We start from the raw sequence: 23,358 nt of genomic DNA, 5'->3' as shown, positions 1-23,358 counted from the left end.
CTTGCAGCATGTTCACGACGGTGAGATTGAAATTATGAATGTTTGAATTTCTCTCACCTTAAGGTTCAGTTGGGATGTTCTGGAAGCTCAATAATTTGCGTTACAGCCACGTCCTCATCACTAGCGAAGAGCTATTTGACAATTTCTTTTATTCTGAGCATCTACCTGAATCACTCTACAGAAAAAGTGGGTTGACTAGATAAAACGCCATCATTTTTGTACGGTACAACTAAATCGAAGGTCAAACAAAAAACGGAACCATAAAATAAAAGGCGATGATCAAAATCTTGGAAGGTTGTTTCAGCTCCTTTCAAGGGTCTAGTAAGAGATGCTTGTAATTTATGACATTTCACTAGCCTATAAATCGGCAGATGGTCATCGGAAATCTATGGTCATCTGCGTTTTGAAAGCCAACCCAAAATTTCCAAAGCAATCAATGTACTTTCTCCCTTTTCCAAATCCCAAAATTTGCAAAACCGAGAGGATTTGGCATTTTGGTAGCCAACCTTGATAGCCTAAATGATTGGGCACCTTCAATATCCGGAGAAGTGAAGGGTTCAATCCCCCACCTCCTTAACTTGTCATTGAGGCGCGTGTATTGGCATTGTTTAGATCTAACCTATGCGTGCCGGGTTCAAATCCTCCCACACTTGTTCGGTTCGGACTTACCCGTCACGAGGGATGGATATCCGCGTCTACTAGAGTTTAACTCGTGGCAACCGGCCAAGTAAGGATGGTGTGGATTTTGCTCATATCTTGAAATTAGAAAAAAAGTTATAGGAACACCCTTTATACTGATGAAATCCAAAACAGCTTTCTAAATTTCAGTTTTGCTCCCCGGAGGCTCTACTACTTGGAAACTATAGACGGATTACATTTACTAGCACATTCCAATACTTGCTCGCGCAATAGTGTTTACTTGAAAATTTGCCACCGTCAACTGAAAATTATAAGTCCTTTATGTTTCGATAGGCCATCAAAAATCACCGTTCACTAACATCTTGCCCATTGTTCGGACAACTGACCCATGTAATTTTGCCTCACACAAAAGAAAATTTTACTTACATTTTCACTTTTAAGATTTGTGGATTTTATGTGTTGAATTAGTTTTGTGGTCTTTTAAACAAAAAAAATAAAAACGAATTGAGTATGTGGTCTATACATAACTCTAAAGCATTGAGTAACAATTTGCCTTGAGCAAGCTATGATATGATTTTTAGTAGGAGTGAGAGGTTTCGGGTTCCACCTAAAACTTGAAACCTACTCGTCGAAACATGTTTTTCATTTTTGAAACCCGGAACCTACCTTGTCGAAGGTTCCACCTATATTCTTAATTGAATGATTACAACGAATCATCACTTTTAATGAATACCACTTGCTGCAACAATCCATTAACCACGATTCAAACTTAGACACGTGAATAAATATGAAACGTTAACAAAGTGAATGCCTCAATCATAAGTATCACGGAAAATTGAAGTTCAGACTACCGAAAATAGAAGCTCATACTAGTGGTTTCAAATTACGCACTTATCATCGGACGTCATGAAATATTCCAAGATTGCACGAAAACATATACCAAGAAAAATACAAAAACATGTTTCAGATTCTAGATTCCGGGTTTCACCTACCGAAGCGCAGAACCTACCCGTCGAAACAAGCTCCCCAATTTTTAGAATTTGTAACCTACCATGTATACCTTGAAACCTAGAACCACACCACTTTCCCACTGGTTCGATCTTGGGTCCTAGGTTCTACCTCGGAACCATGCTCACCTCTAATTTTTGGCATGAACTTCAAAAACAAAAAAAATCCTCCAGCAAAAAAATTCCAAGGAAAAACTACAATAGTCCCGCACGTAGGATTGCTCATGCTACGTACAAAATAAGTACCAGAATTTTCCTCTTAATCACATAAAAGCAGATTGGTAAGGAATCGGAAACTTCATATTGACCGTGCCTAAATTTTCGATTCCATCTACCAACAATTCCTCATTTGATAAATGATCCGTAAGTCCATGTAAATACTCAACATAGAAATGTCGCATATCCTTACCTTAAATATTATTCAAAAGGGCAAAAAAGAAAAAGGAAAACGAAGTTATTGATCTGTCATTACCGACTGCAACTTCTCCCTCTCCCCTCACCATCTTCTTCCTTAAAAAATTCAAAGCCAAGTTGTCGGAACTCGACCTTCCCTGTCCTTGTTCATGTCGAATGCCACCTCTCTCTCTCTCTCTCTCACCCATTATGGGTTGATCGGTCAAACTCAACGGTTCATCTTCTAGTTCTGCAGTTTTCTTCCTACCCTTTTGGCTGCATAGCTCATCTTCTTCTCTCAGGATTTTCTTTCAAATGGTCAACTCTTATGTTTAACATCCTGCAACATGCCTCGTTGCAGTGCCGATTCCGGTGACTATGTGGCACGGAAGCATGATAGAAGATGGAAAAGCTGGAAGCAACCCGGGAGGATATGAACGGAGTGGGGTTATACATGAAATTAGTCGGACAGCCTTCCTTGATGCAGTCTAGCAGTCATGTTTATACTTCCTCCACCTTATCAGGAGTTTCGACGCCTATCGATGTTCCGACGTCCCAGGGACTGCATTCCGGTCGGCATCCTAGAAGAGATACTAGAACCGGCATAGCAGGTTTCGAGTGGTTCCGAAGCCAAAGATTGCTGTATTGGTTGCTATTGATCGTTCTGTGGTCTTGCCTACGGCTCTATGCGCAACCCAGGTGGGCTCAAGGCGGCAAGAAGGATAATGTCATGGGTTCTGTTGATAAACCAAGCCACTATGAAAATGGAGAAAATAGTAAGAACTTCTTGGTAGGTAAACAGGGGAGAACTGCGGACAAGCAGAGAGCAGATGGTAGATCGCCGAACTTTTTAAGGAAGAGGAACACAAGAGGTATCCGACATTCACGTGGGAGATTGGGCAGGAAAAGGAAGGCCACGGCGGCAATGAAAGCCATAACTTAGAGGAGAAGGAGATGGTTCTTACGAAGAATGCCTCGTATGGTTTGATTGTTGGTCCATTCAGCGCAATAGAGGATAAATTAATCGGCAGCATTGGGAAGAAACAATCAGGAACCTGCGACTCGAAGGGGGATTTCGGACAGGCCGTGGGGTCGCGGACATTCGTGTTGATAATTCATGAACTCTCAATGACTGGTGCTCCACTGTCCATGATGGAGTTGGCAAATGAGCTCTTGAGCTGCCAGGCAACTGTGTCGGTAGTGGCCCTCAGCAAGAAGGGCGGTTTGATGCGGCAACTCACTCAGAGACGGATCAGGGTGCTTGAAGATCGTGCAGAGCTCAGCTTCAAAGCCGCCCCGCGGGCCAACCTTGTCATGGCGGGATCGGCCGTATGTGCATCATGGATTGGTAAGCAGTTCTTAGCAATAAATAGCGAATCGAAATTTTCTCAATTTTCATGGTTGGCTATACTTTTCTTTTGTTCCTTTCTTTCACTTTCAATATGTTCATTCCATCCAATCTTAAGCATTTCAATATCTAGGCACAGCTTAAATATGAGCCAAGGCATAATTTCATACAGCACATCTTTGAACGTTTATCATTTACCATGCTTCCTCTTTAGACAAGCGTAAGTTCAATGGTGAATTTACTTTCAGAACAACATACCGATCGATACCCTGCTAGTTCGAGTCAGATTGTTTGGTGGATCATGGAAAATCGATGCGAGTACTTTGATCGTTCTAGAATGGTGCTAAACAGAGCGAAAGTTTTGGTATTTCTCTCCAAGTCACAGTCTAGACAATGGCTAGCCTGGTGTGAAGAAGAGAAAATTAAACTGAGATCAGCACCAGCAATAGTGCCATTATCAGTGAATGATGAACTAGCTTTTGTAGCTGGGATTGCCTGTTCTCTAAATACACCATCCTTCACCGCCAAAAGGATGATGGAGCAAAGGCAGAAGCTGAGAGGTTTTGTGAGAAAGGAGATGGGACTGACAGATGAAGACATGCTTGTGATAACTTTGAGCAGCATAAATCCGGGAAAAGGACAGCTTTTGCTTCTTGAATCGGCACGTCTGGTCATGGAAAATCACTCCTCGTAAGAATCAATTAGACTTCGAGGAGGACATGTTAATTTGGTTACTAGGCATCACTCAAGGTCATTAGGATTGACAGATGAACAATCTATCCCCTCAGATCTTACCAACCAGACAGAGAGGAAAAACTTGAGGTTGTCTGGTTTATCAACTGCACTGACTGACAGGATTGCTGCGCCGTCTGAGAGAGGTCGCTGAATAAGGAGAAAAGTACCATCAGAGAACGAAAGAATGACCGGCAACACATTGAAAATATTCATAGGTTCAGTGGGATCCAAAAGCAATAAACCGCCTTATGTCGAAGAAATGTTGAGATTCTTATCCCTGCATTCAAACTTCTCCAAGTCAGTGCTATGGACTCCAGCAACTACACATGTTGCTCCACTTTATTCGGCTGCTGATGCTTACGTCATGAACTCCCAGGTAGGGAACCTTGAGAAGTACCTCTATTTGTTCAAATGAACGGAGAGGAAGAAACTTTCAATTTCATTCTGGACAAGTTTTGACATTAAGGCCAGTAAATCCTGCATATCGCTGAACATTCATATTGAATCTGCTTGACTTTTGAGTATTTGAATTGTTAGAATAATTAAATATTAAACCACGCCTTCATCTATTGAGAGTGGTCCCGCAAAATCTCGCATGAATAACCATACAAGGCATTAGGGTTTTTCACTCATCACTTGCTTCTAGTTGAAAACATGGCAGCGTGATGGATGTATCCTTCAAGTCTTTCCATAGACTTGCAGCTCTATGATTGCACTCAGTCTTGGTTATCACCCTGATTTAAACCTGAATCTCGTGGTTCTGTAGTGCAATGCAGAAAAACAATCAAATAGCAGAGAATATGCTGATCGGAACCGATAAACCAAACAATATGGATCTCTATATTCAGGGATCTCATCTCCTTCTCTCTTTTTTCTGGTCAATGGATGGTATTGTGACTTTTTCAATGGCCAGCAGGGGCTAGGAGAAACATTTGGGAGAGTAACACTTGAAGCGATGGCATTTGGTCTTCCGGTAAGAACAACTTCCCAGTCCAGGAAATTCGTTGAACATCGTATCAGCGATCGTTTGTTTTCTACATGAGTTCTTAGTGTTTCTTGTTTCTGAGTTGGAGATTAGTTTTTGTCTTTTCCTAGGTTTCTCTTTCGTTTGTCTGTCTGCATAAATATAGCATCACTAGTTCCCTTCCCTGTCAATATTGATAGGATGATTCTGATCCATGGACAGCTTCCTTCTCTTTAGCCGTATTTCCGACTTTTAGTAGGTCCTGTGTCACTCCCTAAAAATGCACCCTGTGCCCCTCTATATCCACTTTGCATCCGTCTGAGAGATCAAAATGGGTACAACTTTTTGCCATCACGTAGCTGGAATGGTGCAGGTGCTTGGAACTGATGCAGGGGGCACGAAGGAGATTGTCGAGCATAATGAAACAGGGCTTCTTCACCCTCTTGGTAAACGAGGAGCTAAAGCTCTCGCCCTTAACCTCCGGTTTTTGCTCAAGAACCCATCGGTGAGGGAGCAGATGGGGATGAGAGGAAGGAGAAAAGCGGAGCGGATGTACCTATAACAGCACATGTACTTGAAATTAACAGAGGTTCTCTTCCATTGCTTGAGAACAAAGTAAACTTCTGAAACTGGCAATGTCTTATTCCCATTCCCTTGATCGTACACAGTTCATTCAGAGAGCACTAATCATCGTGCGACAGTATGTATATTAACTAATTTAGCGTAGTGGCAGAGGGTTTTCAGATCCATTCACTGTGATAAGGAGCAAAAGAAAGTACATTCATGGATGCTTGCTCCTGGTGTATTTCTTTAGCGGATTCCTTGGATGAATTGCATTTTGCTGGTCATGACTTGTGGCCTTGTGCTTGTGCTGGGTGTGACCTTTACATATGCTCATTTCAATTGAGACTCAGAAACTTCTACAAAACTATTTTGAACTCTGTACAATTAAGAAAGAACACCCCACCAGCTTTCAACTGTGGAACTCTTGCCTTCTCAATTATGTTGGGGTTAACTTCTAAAGAAACAGAAACATTTACTGGGGACAAAAAGCACCAAACACAGCTAATGTTGGCCCAGCACGGCCGGACTCAATGCTTCGAAAAGGGCAAACCATTCCGCTCATGTGTTTGACATTGACTACGTGGTTGAGGAGATGGCAAGGGCTTCTTACGGCTGAAACATGAATTCAAGGAGGAAAGCGATACGTACAGATACATCGGGAAATGACCTTGGCAGGAAAGCAAGAAGATTGGTGAAAAAGCAAGAGGAAAAAAATAATAATGAAAAGAGGATGTATGCTCAAGACAAAGCCAAGGATATGCTGTTTTGGGTTGCTCCTTGGGAGTTGGCAGCAAGTTATGGTGATAATTCACTTTAAACTGTAAAGAGTAGGATCTGTGTTTGACATCTTCAAGGGGACACTGTTGAACATCAAGGACAAAATAAGCACCCGAAAATGTGAATTCTCCGTCATGCTTCTCATTCCAAAAGGTGAAAATTTTCTTTGCTGCCTGAACCTGAGATGATCCTGACAAAGCATAGCCAGGAGAAGGAAAAGAGTTCTTTCCTTCATCCGGACTACGCAAACTAAACTGTAGTATGCCTGGACCTAATATGGCACATCTCATCTCTCCCGGTTTCTTTGAAGCTCATTTGTCATCGTTCAACCATCTAAACAGATGATTCCTTAGATCTCCTACCCTTCAAACCCTATAAAGTATAGGAATCCTATCGCAGAATTTGGCACCCGTTTATTGCTTTTTCCCAGCAATACTTTAGGCTACATTTACAATCTGAGAGATAATGTCAACACGTGGCCATGAGGGAAGATGTGAAAAGGAGAGTCAAACTTGAAGAGACAGAACTATACACTGGGATAAGTTTACTGAACATCAAATTATGTTCAATATGAACTCAACCAGTCATGGACAAAAGTTTCCCAAGATGCAAACAAGAGTACAAGACCACATGGCATCTCAGTGAAGCGATGCTAGTTCAACAAGCTCCTTGTATTCATCCGAAACATATGACTTCACCCTCATAGTGGATTTTCCATCAGCCTTTCCTGGAGATACATACTTTATGCCAATTACAGTGGCTAAACCTGCAACAAGATTGGCTAAGGATTAGGTTTTCCACACTGCAGGGTAGGGATGAAAGGGAGAAAATCCAAGATTCTGACAGTTTTATAGCAATGACCAGCATTTATCACGTCAAATGAATTTCCAGTTCTTGTGATATTATAACAGGACGTCCATTCATGGCAGTGGTCAAATTTAAACAGCTTTCTATAGCTTGTTGCAGGTAGTAATGCGGTATCTCATATAAATTTATTCAATGGGAAACTTTATAAGGATAAACAGAACTGTTCAGGAAAATATTGCTCAGCTCTTAAAGCACAATAAGTGACCTTTTATCACTTGCCATAAACCTAACAGACAGTGGCACGTTGCAAAGCACCGATATGCCGTAACAGACATTCGGCTTCAACCTGATTGCGTAGAGATTGCTTAATAAAATCTTTCTCAGACCATTTTTAAAACATTTGAGCTATAATATTAAAAATTGGGGAAACAGGAAAAAAAAAACTCCGATACTATTGATAGTAGACGCAATAAATTAGGGGCATAAAGCAAAGAAAAGAAAACACTCAGTTGCCAAGCAAGAGAATTCTGACACGGCATATGATAAACAACCTTCCTGACCGGAACAATTTCCTCAGATAATTCAAAGAAGCATGTGAGGGGCCCTTACTCTCATGCACGCGACCATATAAAAATCGTTCACCCTTCCAATATTCTAAAGGTCTTGATCTGATTCTGGTGCTTCTCCTTACTCCAGAATTCCATGAGGTGCCAGCAGCTAGAGGGGAAAAAAATCAAGATATGGCATAACAATACAAACATGCAAGTGGGATCTCACTTCAAATATAAATGCTAGCAAAACTACCTGCAAGGCTTTGCCTCCTAGAAAGTCCTTTCCTAAGGCGATCCTTGGATGGACGTGCCTTTGACTTTTTGTGGGCACTTAATGAATTCTTGGGAGCACCAGCAAAGTCAATTAAAAGCTAGTATTTGCCCAAAAAAATAATAATTAACAGTTAGTCAAGACAATGGGCTAGAGAAAGGTACACTTTAGAGTACCTAAAGTGAAACAAAGGGAGGTGGAGGGAGCACAGATCAAAGCGTAACAACAAAATCATATTTCTGACGCAAGATATCGGACATAACGAACAGAAGCTGTAGTGTCTCCTCTCCAAGTAACCCAGAAGTGTTAGCTGCAGGCCTTCAGTGAATAGGACCAGCCCCAAGTTTAACAAGTAATGCTATGTCTTGTATTATCTGTTAAAGATTAAATCTCTAGTAGAGCATTCTTTCTTGCAAACACCGTTCAGATACCATCACATGCAAGATCCAAAAACAGATTCACAATAGCATTCAATGCTGTCAAATATCGCAGGCTTTGTATTTTTTATTTATTGTTAAATTCTTAGAGCTGCAACATCTTAAATTAAAAAGGACCAGCTAGTGTGTTAGCACTTAGCAACTAATGTTGTTTGTGCATTTCTGTCAATGATAGGTCTCTCATAGAAGCGGAAATGTTGCTCCAGCACAACGACTATATTTCATGGCAAGAACTCCTAATATATCATGTAATATACAGAAACAAAGTAAAAAACTAAGAATTAATATTCAGAACCATTAGGAAGATCACTTCAATTTATACACAAAACTAGGAATATTATTAAGCAGAATGGAGTCATTCTTCATCTCGATAACATTTACTGATGAATAAATTGGAAATCATCTTTTATTTTTGTTTAGTTTCTTTTGTAAAAAAAAAAAAATGATAAGGCGAAATGGGCTTTTATTTCACCTTTAGCATGATTTGTATATTCAGAATATATCCAAAATGCAATTGGCTATGTATCTAGGGAAAACTCACTATAAAATTTACAAGTTCATCTCAAAGAAATTTACTGGATTTGTTCTTTTCTCAATTAATTAAAGATGCCACTGAGTCATTTCGTGAGCATAGATTTACAAACTCTGGAATTATAACATAGCAAGACAGTGTCAATGTACACAGAACCGCCAAATGCAAAACCACATTCTGCCACACAGACATTCATTGTTGTCTCAGTAACAACGCATGCTGCACTGCACATAAGATGCAAACAACAAACCCATAAACTTAAGAGAGCATTGAGCAATAACCAACGATCATTTCTGTGGTACAAATTTAACATTCAACCCATAGACACCATTCTGCACTTGTTTCTAGATGCCCAAAAGAACCACAACAGCAAAGGGATTACCTCAGTTTGCTTCTCAGGAGCTCTGTCAGTACTTGCAAAGGTTCCACCTGTTCCATCATCTTTCAATGTAGAACGGTGTGAAGTATCTGTTGGCAAAAGATGTCTCATAGTATGCGAAAATTTCTAGATCAAAATTGACGTACTTGCGTGAGGTGAGCTTTTTCAAAACTACAAAAGAGAAAATCAGTCTACTGAAAGTCTCCATTGACTACAGTACCAGACGAGAGCTTCATGTTTTAGAAAGCTGGGGACATACCCTCTTGATTATGTTCATTGTGATTCACTTCTCCAATGGTAGAGTTCTGCATGCCCACATCAAAGTGGGGAGATGTGACTGCTACCTGCAGCAAATTGTTGTGCATTACTTATCCCAAATAACCAAATTAGAGCACTCACGAATTGAGAACAAACAAAAGAGGACGTTTCACCTTCTCTGTTCGACTATCGATATCAGCAGAAGAATCGGGTAAGTCCTCTTCTAATGTCATGAAATCCAACTTAAACCTTTCATTGCTATCATTGGAACTGTACCGGGACAGACCTGTAATTGAAACATTAGAATAGTATCCAGTAATGTGCTTGAAATGATGCACATTATCTACTATACCGGCATCTTCTTCAACCATTGGTGATTTGGACTTTCCAGAAGTACTAGGGTCTTTCCTCGTGCCAGTGCCGTCAGAGTGTATTCTCAAGCAATTAGAGAGGGGAGAATTCTTTGTGGCTGCTACATCAATATTAGCAGCAGAAAATGGGTCAATGGAGTTATCCTTAAACTTACGTCTCTTCAACAATATCAATGGGGCAAGAGGACTCTTTGTTTGGGGTGAGGGTATGTTTTTTCTAGAAACATCCCCACTTTTTGAAGGTGATTTACTGTGAAGCCCCTTCAAAATGTTCTGTATATCAGAAAGCGCCTGTCTATGCTGTGATGTCTCTCTCTCTGAAGCATTCAAGTCATTCCCCCTAATATCTTGCATATCAGGGAGGCTCAAGTTATCGATGTTAACAGGTTTAATCTGCAAGCGCTCTTGTAAAAGATTGACCGCACCATCTCCATCAAAATCTTCACAATTTCCAGATAATAAATCATCCAAAAGTTCATCAACCTTGTTTTCTGCCATCTCAGAACCTATCATGGCAGATATTATCAGATCAGGTACTGAGAATGTGGAATTGGAAAGAATAAAAAAAGCCACCTTGAGATTTAACACTTGACAACCACCTCTACTTACCAGCTAATTCAGTTTCTTCAGTCAATTCAATTGCTTCAGGTTGTGTTGTATAGACTGGTCCAGGGACAATGTCATTTTGAGATGTCACTTGCGAACATATGACAGATTGATCAAAACGATTTTTGAAGGACTTCCTGGTTATATATTTTATTCTCAAGTCAGAATGACAATTTGATTATTCATATGTTACAAAAATCAAAGGAAAAAACTTCTTCTCTATCTTGTTGCTCAACCAAAAAAAAGAGGAGAAAAAAGCAAAGATCATACCTCAAGGTTTCTGGTCGGCGTGGACGTGCATTTCTCACAGTATCGTACTGATTCTGATGCACTGGAACTCCAGTCTGTCTGTGTATTTCGCTCCTGGCATCTTATGACCAATACCAAGAGAAGAGTTAATCCACATAATTCATGAAATACAGGAAGATTTTATGAAATGCAGGAGAAAACATACTGTCAAACATCTCAAAAGCCTGAAAAAATTCATCTGGATCTTCATATATATCGACATCAAATGTTGGCTCCAAGGTCACCATGGGATGGCTGTGAAATGAAGATTTACACGACTTAACAGAAGCTGACGGACAAAAGCTAAAGTCGATACTCTTTGAGGATTCTGAACAAGTTTTACCTGGAATCAAGCTTCAGAGAAAATCGAGGTCGCTCGCGCCCCGAAGCAGGCCTTCTTTTTCTAGTAACTTCATTTGCCATCACTGCATTTACTCTGTTCTTGTCTTCAGATGCTACCTTAGTTGGGATACTAATGTTTACGAGTTCTGAACTATTGCTGACAATAGCCTTGGCTTGATCTAAAAGTCTTTTGGGACTTCGTAAGGCCTGTAATGGTGCAATAAGAAAATCAACATTTCCCATTGAAGTCCTATAAAACAATTAAAAGATGGGCAATGAGTGAAGGCTTCACAGCCAGTTCTTAATACCCAAATGTTGAAGTCAAGATATGACAAAACTTATCAAGTGGACCGAGAATTTAATTCTTAATACCCAAATGTTGGAGTCAAGATATGACAAAACCCGCAAACAAGAAGCAAAAGTGCCTGATATTTCGTAGATAAACACTTCCAATACAGAAGAAGTAGTACAATAATGAAGAACCCTACCAAAAGAACAAAGAAAAATTACGAAGGACAGTTACTAGAAAACAAAACGGTTCCGATAAGTTTTTCTTAGCACTTAAATTGCCCTTGTATATCCTCGCCAACCAAACAGTTATCCCAAAATCACTTTACCCCCGAACACAATAGAACAAAGATGTTAAAGTGAAATAAGAAGAAAGGATAATTCGTTTATTGGTGGCAAATGCTACTGATCAGATTGATTTCCTCGCGCAATAAGCATAAGGCTCCCTACTAGCGTCAACCGCGCGATACTCAGGAACTCGTGTCACTATATCTTGTAAATTATCCTGTAGATCGATTACGGGGTTAAACAGGAGGAGTCAATCGGTGCCGACACATTGCCCAAGCATATCAGGGCCGATCCCTGTGTTCACACTCTCTGTCTTCACTCCGCACCGCGCACCAGTGCCCGCGTAAAACGTCCCGTTCTCAAGACTATCGAGCAAAAAAAAACACACGAAAGACAGGCAGAGAGCCGGCAAAAAAAAAAAAAGCAGCACAGGAGTCTAATTAAACGCGAATAGAGGGCGGAGCAGGCGGAGAGAGGAGACGGTACGATGGATTTGAGGTGGTCGTGGAGCGAGTCGAGGTCGCACTCGAGGTCGTAGGGCTTCGGGGCCTCCTTGAGGACGCCGAGCGTCCGGGGGAAGAGCGAGAGAACGGAGTACGCCGCGAGCGGATCTGCCGGCTCCGACCGCCGAGGAGCTTCGCTCGCCATTCGGGCGTCGATCGAAGCTGTGGAGGGTGAAGAGTGAAGCAGATGGAAGGTTCGTGGAGAGATGAGGAGAGAGAGGGAGAGGAAGAGAGAGAGAGGCTCCGCGATTTCGAAAAGGAAGGGGAAAGAGCGGGAGCGAGGCCCAAGGGGTATTATTTGCCCCGACTCATCAAAAGAAAATAACTTCCTATTTTCTTGCCAAAGAATTAAAATATTATTTAAATTTAGAAAAATTTCAAATAAAGATCCGGAATACTTTCTTTGTTATAAATAAGAGTTTGAAGCGACCATGACTATTTTAAATAAAGGCCTAATCTAGCCAACCGACTAAATAGTTCGATCGATTAAGGGCATTTTTATCAAAATATAATTCTAACCTAATTTTTAGTTAAATTAAAAATTTAAAAAAAGTAAAAAAAAAGGGAAGAAAATACACATCAGAGGGGACCGCCCTCCCACCTATGGCCGTGGCGATGGGGCTGCAGCTATGGCCAACGAGGCCACCGGCGCCTCAAGAAGAGTCGACGATGGGGTAGCGCTCTCCTACCTATATCTCCTTTCTCTTTTTTTTTTTTTAAGTTTTAGTTTTTTAAAAAATTTTGAAAAACAATATGTAAAAACTAAAGAAAAAAGAAAATCACAAAAAGCCTCTATCAACAGGTGAGTTAGGTCTTTTTTTTAGATTGATATGGAATTCGGGCCATTATTTGAAACAAATATTCATTTTAGGTTCTTATTTGAGACAATAAGGGCACTTCATGCCCGTATTTGAGACAATGAAGACACTTTAGACATTTATTTAAAACAAGTTTACTTGAAAAAATGATAGCACTTTGAATCCTTATTTAGAAATTTCCCTTTAAATTTTAAAAGATCGTGAATTGGTGATGTGTTAATTTACGAGTCAACTTTTATATATTATGTAAATTCCATATGTCTAAAATTAAGAACAAAGTTAACATAGGTGTCGTAAAGAGATTGAATGGTGGGGACGCTAGTATCATAAGTGCGGGATTCAATCTTCGTGTTCTGTATATAGACAAAGTAAAAAAGGAGTGTTAGAAATAGGATAGACCTCCCAAAAAATAAAATAAAAAAACGTGTCATAAGATTTATAAAAAGTCAAAAGCTAAAAGCTAAAATCGCTCCAAACAAGCTGTGAATTTAAAAAAGTTTCTCCACATCGTGAAGTCTTGTCTTTGATTACGTGAATAAGTCATCGATCCCATTAAATTGTCGTTTTTTTTTCTTTCGAGAAGGTAAGTTTCTCATTGTTTTGGCTCTTTTTTAATGTGAAAAGTCGCCCTAAACTTTGGGAAATTGCAAACTCCAGATTAAGCCGAAAGTTGTGTAAATTTTAGGTCCGTTTGAAATGACTTTCATTTTTAAATCGTCCGCCCGATCTGAATCTTTCGAGCAACGTATTTTGACTATCTTCCATATTCAAAATTTCGAAACTCTCACATCACTCAGCATATTGACGCATCCCAAATTCGTATTTTATTCTTGTTTATAATGTGCTGAATTTTATGTAACACTAAATTCCGATGGGAGAGAAAAAAAAATATCACATGAATAATTAGCAAAAAGTGCGCAAGCACATACATGTGAAAATTTGAATATTCGCGACATCAAACAAGAATTGTCCGATGAGAGTCGAAAAGGTATTAAGTTCAAGTTCAAACGTGCGACACGAAAGATTTATGAGATCGCGTTACAAAGATCCAAATAATTTCAAATTACAAACTTTATTCATTTTATAAATTGCATTTTGATCTTATTATTTGATATTTTGGATGGGCTTTCATTGTTAAAAAAAAATGGATTATGATCCCACGGACGAAAGCTTATTATTGAGGTGAAGGACAATAGAAATTAGCATCCAGCCAAATCGCACTTAAGTAAAGGAACGGGGTTAATAGTAATAAATCAAAGTGTCAATAAAAAATTGGAAATAAAGCATATCAATTCATGAGTTTGTATTCTTTTTTTTTTTTTTTTCACGTATCCAATTAATTCATTATAGGATAATTTGACTTTTATTTAGAGTGAAATATTTCAAATCTTCCGGAAGAAATAAACAGTAACGGGAATATTTACCATGCCATCCCTTGATTTTGAAAAGCATTTTAAATTTTAACAGTGACTATCGATTGCATCTTAAAAAAAAAAAATCGAAAGAACCTTTTATAATTTTCCTTAGAAACTTGAAATATTCGTAATTTCTATAAAAAAAATGAAAAAAATCATCTATCACAACAATTACATCACGGGTGCGCCTAGAACAGAGAATCGATATTGTGATCTTCGGTTCCTAAAGATTACAATCGAAAATCGAATAGGTCGGTTTTGAAACTGTCGATTTCGGTTCGGTTTTAGGATTCTATTTGAGAGTCGGCATATTACATGTTTTAGATAAAAAAAAATTAAGTTATTGTAATAAAATATAAATGCACAAATTTCTTATAAAAAGATTTATGGTTTTTTTTTTTGGTGAAAAGATTTATGGGGTTAAAAGGGTAACTTTGAGGGAATATTATATATATGCACACACTAAAAAAAAAAAAAAACAGAGCAAAAGCAGGGAAACATGCAGGGGAAGGAGGGAGGAAGAAATTGCTTCACTTCACAAAGTGCTGGATTCAAATGGAATCGCTCCTGCTGGTTCTTTGCCCATGACGCTAAGGCTTTGCCGTCCAGCTTGAGAAACGATTTCTGTTCCCAAAAGTGACGTCCCCCGCACCACCATCTTGCTTGCTGCTGCTGCTTTAGAAGAGGGAGGGTGGAAATTTCAGCGCTTGTTCCCAGGAGAAGCGAGGAGGTACTCCGATCTTTCTTCCCCAGTGCCTGCCGAATTCATTGCAGCTTTTCTTGTTTCATTCTGCTGAGAATTTGGCTTCCAGCTGATTCGAAAAGTTCGTGGAGCGATGTGTGAGCTCGGAGTTCACGCATGAAATCGGGAAACCGGTCGTGGTGACTTCGCTCCCCCCCAAAACCTCCCTCCCGCGGAGGAGTCACAGCCTTCAGCATTTTTTGGTGAATAATTTTGTCAGCGCTTCGTTGTGATGATTGAATCGATTCTGCCGTTGCCTTGATTTTAGAACTGTTGGTTTTTGATTGGCTTGATGCCGCCCCTTATAGCTTAAGACCAGAGAATGTGCACATTGATTTTCACCGAGAGCTTCAGTGGATGCGTTGTCTGTGGTATGCCCTATTTCACTGTATCAGAAGCGGGGCGGTCCTCTATTTGATTTTAAAAAAGCTGTTCTTTGATATGGGGTGTGATGCAATTTTCGCTATCGTTATGATAGAGTTGCTGAGTGAGAGCTGGGGATATGTTAATTCTTGTTCTAGTCCATGTTTCCTCGATATGCAGTGTGCATCAAAATTTCGCATTTCCTTGTCACTGATACCAGCGACTCTTGCCGTATATTTAAATTTCGATAATGTTGCTTCCCATGCGCTGCACATTATGGTTGTTGCCTGGCTGTGTCAATACTTTGTGCAGCCTGTGATTGAAAGAATCCTGCTAATTGCAGGTGTATCTAGACATGCCCAATTCAAAAACGAGTCCGAGTGATGAGGGGGACAAGACTGCAAAACGAAGTCTTCCTTCCTGGATGACTTCCAAACACAAAGGGAGTTCCAGGAATGGCAAGAAAGCAGCTGGTTCTGGTGAAGATGAAGACAATGAAGAAAACGAGAGGCCTGAACAAGACAAAGGGCTTGATGGAGAACTCATGAGCAGTACACTGGCCAAGAAATCTGAAAGCGGCGGGAAACCTTCTTCATCGAGCTTGGACACCTTGCAATTTTCCAAATTTCTGGTACCAATCTTTTCTACAATGATATGTATCCTTGGCAAGGTCTTTACTGACTTGCACTTCAAGTGGGCTCAGGTTGCAAATTATTCATACAGGAGGGCGTGGTTTTTGTCTTATCGGGTTTCGTCAATCCAGAGCGCAGTACGTTGCGATCCCAGGCCCTTGAAATGGGAGCAGAATATCAGCCTGACTGGAACTCTGATTGCACACTACTAATTTGTGCTTTTCTGAACACTCCAAAGTTTCGACAAGTCGAGGCAAACAATGGAACAATTGTTGCAAAGGTGCCAATGTCACACTACCTGATGCAATTTGTTAATTGGTTAAACTGACCTTGTAGTAAGCAGGTATTTTGAATGGGAAGTATCTTCTTTTACATGCATGTGTCACCTAAACCAACTGCTTTGGTCTAGACATCTCGTTACTCTAGAAAGATGGAGTGGGATGATCAAAATAGTCAACGTGTTTTCTACGCTATATGCTTCTTTCTTGATGTAGATGCTTTCTCCTGACTTCATGGACAGATTATTGTTGATATGCTAGTAGGCCGTTATAAGATTCCCTTAGTTATGAGCAATTACGTCACTAATTATAAGGGACTTTTGCAGGAGCTTTTGATATTGTGCACCGATAAATGCTCTTTTCTTGCATTCAAGTCAAGTAATTCCACAAAGTATTTGATTTCATTTTCTGATGACCTGCATGAGTAGGTGGCCTGTTTAGCATCCCTTGTTGCCGCTTTCCATAAGCGACCTCCCTCTGTCCAGCCCTGGGTAGCCCTCGCTTAGTGAGGATGTTGGAGGAATAGGTACAAGCTGAAAGGGCTGCTTGATTGCTCGATGAACAATAAAAAAGGCCCCAACTGTTTGATTAGTGAAGACCTTTTGCATTACTAGTTGTTGGGCTTACTCATTGAGGAATAGACTTTAGAAAAGTGGTTCAGGCAGCTGGGATGGAGCAAATGAATGAAAATCCCTGCGTCAGTGCTTTCTATCCAAATAGTGAAATTGCTACCTTTTCTCCTTCGAAGCAAAAGAAAGACTTGTGTTCAACTGAAGAGAGGAATGTAACACTACTCTGTTAATCTCTTGCAGCAGATTCGATTATAAGAAAATATAGGTAGACTCATTTGTGAAGTATTAATTAAGGGCTCATCCTTTCAAGTTGTATATAGTTTGTTCATGTTGATCCTAGCTAGTTTGGCTTGTCAAGGCAGGCAAATCTGGAGGACTAGCAGTACGGGGAAATCGTGGTTCTATAAAAGTATTCGTGCCTTGCTCAACGGGGCTGATAGACTGACTGGGTTGGCAACATAATTGTCTTACATCTGAGTGTGTATATGTGGACGCCATCTCTCTCCCTTATTATTTTCAGTTGTAAAAACACTGTAGAGACAGATTAAGAGCTGAGAAGGGTTCACATACCCTATTTTCTTAACAGAGGGGCTTAACTAATAACTTTTATTGTGAGAGACTGCATTTTGCTTGAGCTCATCAAACTATGCTCTCCTACATTTTCCCTACTTTTATCACTTTCATTTGCATAGTAATTATGAGTAGTGGTGGTTTAAACCAGCATCGTTTGATCATTTGCTTGGGTATATTAGGAGTGGATAACGGAGTGCTACACCCAGAGAAAACTAGTCGACATCGAAAGCTATTTAATGCATGCTGGAAAACCATGGAGAAGGAGTATTTCAGATAAATCTGGCAGAGGTAGTCTACCTTGGTAGAAGCTACCTTTGGGATTGAATGGATCTATATATGATGCCCATGTATCTTTTCCTCTCTGGAATGTTGATAGTAAAGCCCTATATTTGGTGGTTTTCAATTCTATCACGAGAAGGATCATGGAGCATCACCTGATGCTGCAATCTGTGGGAAAACCCAGTCTCTAACTCTCTGCAATTTTTACTGCAAGACTGGAAAATGTAAAGTGCATCAAGGAGCTGGGAACACAATAGATGGTTGCATAAGGGGTTCATGTTATGATGGACTTTATTTTGGAATGGCATGACAAATAAATTAAATGTGATTTGGTAGCTTAAACTTTTGATGACATCTGTAAATTTGATGCCCCGAAAGCCTTCTTTCAGGTTCAGAGATTTCACCAAGTAGAGGTTATTGTAAGCACGTTGAGAAAAGATCACAGTCCAGACAATCAACTGCTGCCTCCTCCAAGGTTTACTAATGTATATCGTTTGAGGATGTTGAATTTCTCAAATATTTGTCTGCACTGATTGGACCTTTTATTTGCTGATATCTCTATGCATGCGTGCTTCCTTAACTGTATGAAGATGCTAGACGTTCATGCAGTTATCTTTAAATCGACTTGTTTACAGTACTTATTGTTCTGTTGTTCTCTTGAGCAGAAGGCTAGTTCTAATGTTACTGAGGACTTATTGATTCCTTCAAAAGTGAAGAGCTGGGCTATTATTGATCTGAGCAGAACAACCACATGGCTGGAAAGTCAAGAAGAAAAGGTTGGTGGCCTTAAGTTCGGTGGATTGTCATGTTTGATGAATACTTTGTGTAATCTACCAAATTTTGCTCTGACCAAAAGGAAAAATAAAACAATTCTGGGTTTGCCACTTGTTCCTTGGCATATGCTTTTGACGGGCGAACTTCCTACATCTGTACTTGTTGACGAAACATTGTATGGGCTCTCTCGCAATGGTGGATTACTCTCATCTTTGATTGCTTTAGCTTTCTTCTTTTCCTTGTTGTTTGTTTTGTCACTCATTTTTTATCATTAGATTTGAATTTGCACTAGATCATAAATTCTTCATAAATGTCTGCTTTTGGTGGGATCAAGGTTTACACTAAGAAAGAATCCATGAATGTACTGGGAAAGTATCAAGAAGCAGGAGAAAAAAAATGTATCATAGTTGAAAGTTCCTTTATCTCATTATTTTTGTATCCTTCATTGTAGATATTACTTAAACCATGAGCTCGAATCCGTGCATCTTGGTGCCTGTTAATTCATTTGACAAAGTTTTACCTTCCATCAAGTGGTTATAATTGCTTTGACCTTGCAGCCTCCAGCAGATGAGATAAAGAAAATAGCAGCTGAAGGGATATTAACTTGCTTACAAGATGCAGTTGATGCCCTTGAGCAAAATCAGGTGTAGTATCCTCACATAAACTGGTGTGTTCCCAAATGGTATTTTAGTATCCTCACAAAAACTGGTGTATATTTCTATGCATGAGCTTGCATCTTAAATATGAAATTTAAGCACAAACTTGCATCTTAAATATGTCTTGGTTGGTGTATCCGTATGTTTTGATGAAGAGGAAAAACACTGATTTTTATAGGAAGTGAGTGAAACAGCTTGAACTTTGAGTTGTCTGTTTTGATCGGCATGAGCCTGATATCCAAAAAGTACGTGTGTGTCCTGGCATGGGATATTCGAGCTTTCAGTTTTGCTGATGCATACATGACTTGATACAGGATGTCCAACGAATTATTGAACAGTGGAACATCGTTCCTCGCGTGGTGGAGGAGCTGATTAAGCTTGAGGGGTCTGGAAATACTGCTACTTCTATCTCAAATGCAAATCTCCACAGAAAGGCCGTGGACTGTAAGCAAATTTATGAAGCAGAATACAGTCATTTGGAACATGATGCTTCAATGAAGCGAAAGAAGCCTAGCACTGATGATCGGAAATCCAAAGGGAAAAAGGAAGCCATCTCTGCTGATGCAGCGGCTGGATACGAGAGCGACGAGACCATCGAAATGACCGAAGAAGAAATAGAACTCGCATACAACACAGTGGCTGCTGAAGTTCCAGCCGCTGCAGAACACAGTCATTTGGAACATGATGCTTCAATGAAGCGAAAGAAGCCTAGCACTGATGATCGGAAATCCAAAGGGAAAAAGGAAGCCATCTCTGCTGATGCAGCGGCTGGATACGAGAGCGACGAGACCATCGAAATGACCGAAGAAGAAATAGAACTCGCATACAACACAGTGGCTGCTGAAGTTCCAGAATTTTGAGTATTAACTGGATCTGGTTTGTTTTAATGGTGTAGATTTTGCGACTAATAGCTAGCTACATCGTATTTAGTGGCAAGTTTCGCCTTATTCCAACATTGATTCATTCAGACGTGTCGATTGGAAAAATGCGTAGGTTTGCTAGCAGCTGTCTCCTTCCTTCCCGAATGGTAAATTTCTGTTGAAGGTGTTCTCAGTTAAGAAGTCTCTCTACATGCTGAAACAGCATGATGCAGCATAAGTGATATTAGGATTCAATCGGACTAATTGCCGATTCGAGCTCCATTGTTAGCTTCAGCCTTATTGAAGATGACCTATCTATTGGGACGATGCCGGTATGAACTACGCTCGGTTTGACATGTTAGGTGACTTGCCACGTAGAAAATTCCCATGAAGATGTCTCGGGAATTTGCCCGGTGGCACTAGCACGGGCCCAGTGGGGGTTGGATGGCATAGAGCCATAGACCGAGGAAAGCTGTCCAAAAAATTTCAAACCCTTTGCAGTTTGATCAATTCAGTCGTAAATAATTTAATTGTGCCAATTGAATCTTAAATCTTTTAATGTTTTGCCAATTGAATTCATGCGATTAATTTTGATCGGAAATCGCTAACGTGAACATCGCCCATCCTACGTGGTTCACTTGACATTGACGTGGTAATGTTTAATAATATTTAAACATTTTTTCAAAATTTTTATTTATTTATTATTTATTTTTTCTATTTTTCCTTCACCGGGTGCTGGGCCATTGGCCAAAGGCTACGATCGGCAAGGGCGACCCTTGCCAGCCTTAGGTGAGGCCGCCCTCACCGACCTCGGGGTAGGGTCGCTCTCTGCATAGCCTTGCGAGGGTTGGCAGGGGCAACCAATGGAGGTTGAAAGGTCAAAAAAAAAAAATGAAAAGAAAAAAGAAAATTAATAAAATACTATTAAAAGTTATTTACGTTAGCGCTTAATTAGCAAAACGTGAAAAATATTTAAAACTCAATCGATACAATTGAAATGTTTAAGACTGAATTAATAAAAAAATCCAGTTAATTTATGTTATTTTGGACAATTTTTCCCATAGACACATCTTTCCTTTGTTTGAAACTACATTATCATTCAACTATTCGTGGGTTAGACTGCTCCTTTACCGGAACATAACTGAAAATGCTGCTTGTGTTAAAAGAGTGTCGGTGTGAGTGTGACATCCCGAAGGAAGGAAATGGTAGGGTGAAATGAGGAATAATATAATGTAATTTTGTATCGGTTATTTGAGTATTTCTTTTTCGGGGTGGATAGTTTAGTGAAAAACTGGCGTCACGTGACGTGGAGATTCAACTGAGGTCAGCGCAAACGTGCGTAAGCATGAAAATAAATTCAGAGTAATTGCATTGAAACTCAGAAAACTTGTTACGAAATTACAATTGAATTTTAAAACTTTCGAAAAATATAATTGAGTCATAAAATTTATCACGAAAATACAATCGAGTCCTAAAACTTTCAAAAAGTGAAATCTACGTAAGGAATTAACTTCATAAATTTGATAAGTTTTAAGCCTTGATTGTACTTTTTGAAAGTTTTATAACTCAATTATACTTTTGTGATAAATTTTTGGACTTTATTGTACTTTTCAAAATTTTTAGGATTTATCGTACTTTCTTGATAAATTTTAGGACTTCTAACAGACTTATCCACAAACTTGAGAAGGCCGTGCCTCCGCAGTCCTTTATTTATTATTTTATGAAGAATCGTATTTCCTAAGTCGGGGTTAATATAATGCGCAATTAAAAGTGGGATTTTAATTTGACGGCTCGAAGCCTTTTAGGTGCAGCTATGTTTAGAGACATCTTCGTTGCATATGAATGAAACTTCTTACTCCAAAGTAAAAATGAAAAAAACACTTACGATCAATTGTCCAATTAGATGATTTCATGCATTAGATAGGTAAATTTACAGTTACACCGTTGTCAAACATTTTGTGCTGAAGCGCTATGTTTTAATTATAATGGAGAAAATATTTAGCAGTATCAAAGTGTCAAGCCATCGGTGGACTTGGTTGAGTACATTTGCCTGGTTAAATTCACTCATGACTTGACACGCGATAAATATATGATAATTACATAAAATACTCTGAAAATCCGACCATCTGCATTCATAAATGCATTGTAGCTTCTTAGGAAAAAATTTTGAAATGCTTGTACAACTCGTTTCTCTCTTCAACTCTTTTTTTTTTGCTTTTCGTTTTAAAGAGATTCTTGTCCCTTTCGTATGGACACCATTAGAGACAAACAAGCTTTCCTTCCAATTTTTTCTACCATTTTTCACTTAGAAGACCTTCGCAGAGCACCGTCACACCTCACGGTGCGTCGCTCGACCACATGCCGTTCCTTTGATCTAGCTGACGTGGCGTTTCGACACCATCGAATGTTTTTCACCTCGTGGCGATTTTTAAATAACTCGCTTAATACATGAGATGGAAACGAGACGAAACTCTCTCGGTAGCATGTCTTATCAAGTAATGAGAGAACCGACCAAACACATCTGCTAATTGAACGTTATATACTAATATGCTAGATGGAAATTTTGCAAATTGTCGGACAAGAGAGATTGTATTCCACAACAGGATGCACGCTTTATCGATAAGTAGCGAGTACATTATAATTAGGGAAAATTCCATTTAAGGGCCCGAAGTGGACCTTATTTTAGATAAGAATCTGAAGTGCCCTTTTTATTTCAAAGAAGGGCCTAATCAAAGGCATTTTAGTCATTTCATTTTTGTGACTTTTTTCCTTTTTTCCTTTTCTTTTTTCCCAAACCTAGCATTCCTCTTCTTCCTTCTTTTGTTGTGTCCTGTGCCTGAAATTAAGAGAGAAAGGGATGATTCTTGTGTTGGCAAAGATTCAGCAAATTTCGTTGCAAGATGGAAGATCACTCCTCGCTCTCAGAACCGTTCGAGTCCGATGTTTCGACTTGCTTCAAGAGCCTGTTCTTGAATTAGACACCCGTGTCGGAGCCCATCTCTTTCTCTTGGATTCACCGACGCTTTGAGCTCTTGCCTTACACTTGGG

The 23,358-nt window shown here is 39.7% G+C and overlaps 3 protein-coding genes and 1 pseudogene across 6 annotated transcripts; 3 read left to right on the top strand and 1 right to left on the bottom strand.

Annotated features, from left to right (window-relative positions):
• Positions 1 to 2,243: 2,243 nt before the first annotated feature.
• LOC125312483 lies at positions 2,244 to 3,298 on the top strand. Its single transcript, XM_048273781.1, has one exon. It carries the CDS (start codon positions 2,443 to 2,445, stop codon positions 2,980 to 2,982), a length of 540 nt encoding a protein of 179 aa, XP_048129738.1. The 5' UTR covers positions 2,244 to 2,442; the 3' UTR covers positions 2,983 to 3,298.
• LOC115737563 lies at positions 2,994 to 5,705 on the top strand (annotated as a pseudogene).
• A 1,216-nt stretch (positions 5,706 to 6,921) lies between these two features.
• LOC115737564 (centromere protein C) lies at positions 6,922 to 12,597 on the bottom strand. Of its 2 annotated transcripts, XM_030669740.2 has the most exons (12): positions 12,332 to 12,596; positions 11,271 to 11,476; positions 11,094 to 11,182; positions 10,910 to 11,009; positions 10,643 to 10,776; positions 10,015 to 10,539; positions 9,836 to 9,948; positions 9,664 to 9,748; positions 9,408 to 9,493; positions 8,039 to 8,156; positions 7,844 to 7,951; positions 6,922 to 7,193 (listed from the first exon to the last, which is right to left on the bottom strand). In XM_030669740.2, the coding sequence occupies exons 1-12, from the start codon at positions 12,491 to 12,493 to the stop codon at positions 7,066 to 7,068; spliced, it is 1,854 nt and encodes a 617-aa protein (XP_030525600.1). In that variant the 5' UTR covers positions 12,494 to 12,596; the 3' UTR covers positions 6,922 to 7,065. The 2 variants fall into 2 exon arrangements, with proteins under 2 accessions (XP_030525600.1, XP_048129697.1); XM_048273740.1 differs by having other exon boundaries at positions 8,039 to 8,126; positions 9,836 to 10,539; positions 12,332 to 12,597.
• Positions 12,598 to 15,077: 2,480 nt separating this feature from the next.
• On the top strand, positions 15,078 to 20,628 carry LOC115737429 (DNA-repair protein XRCC1). Of its 3 annotated transcripts, none has more exons than XM_048273751.1 (10): positions 15,078 to 15,311; positions 16,040 to 16,317; positions 16,410 to 16,598; positions 17,921 to 18,029; positions 18,410 to 18,495; positions 18,686 to 18,796; positions 19,352 to 19,438; positions 19,765 to 19,933; positions 20,132 to 20,400; positions 20,441 to 20,628. In XM_048273751.1, exons 2-9 carry the CDS (start codon positions 16,042 to 16,044, stop codon positions 20,308 to 20,310), a joined length of 1,206 nt encoding a protein of 401 aa, XP_048129708.1. In that variant the 5' UTR covers positions 15,078 to 15,311; positions 16,040 to 16,041; the 3' UTR covers positions 20,311 to 20,400; positions 20,441 to 20,628. The 3 variants fall into 3 exon arrangements, with proteins under 3 accessions (XP_048129708.1, XP_048129709.1, XP_048129707.1); XM_048273750.1 differs by having other exon boundaries at positions 15,079 to 15,311; positions 16,030 to 16,317; XM_048273752.1 differs by lacking the exons at positions 17,921 to 18,029; positions 18,410 to 18,495 and having other exon boundaries at positions 16,030 to 16,317.
• The last annotated feature ends 2,730 nt before the right edge of the window (positions 20,629 to 23,358 follow it).

The sequence above is a fragment of the Rhodamnia argentea genome, chromosome 2 (assembly GCF_020921035.1).
Source record: "Rhodamnia argentea isolate NSW1041297 chromosome 2, ASM2092103v1, whole genome shotgun sequence".
Taxonomy (NCBI): Eukaryota; Viridiplantae; Streptophyta; class Magnoliopsida; order Myrtales; family Myrtaceae; genus Rhodamnia; species Rhodamnia argentea.
The sequence above is the reverse complement of the archived record's forward strand: the minus strand, read 5'-3'. Positions and strand labels throughout refer to the sequence as shown.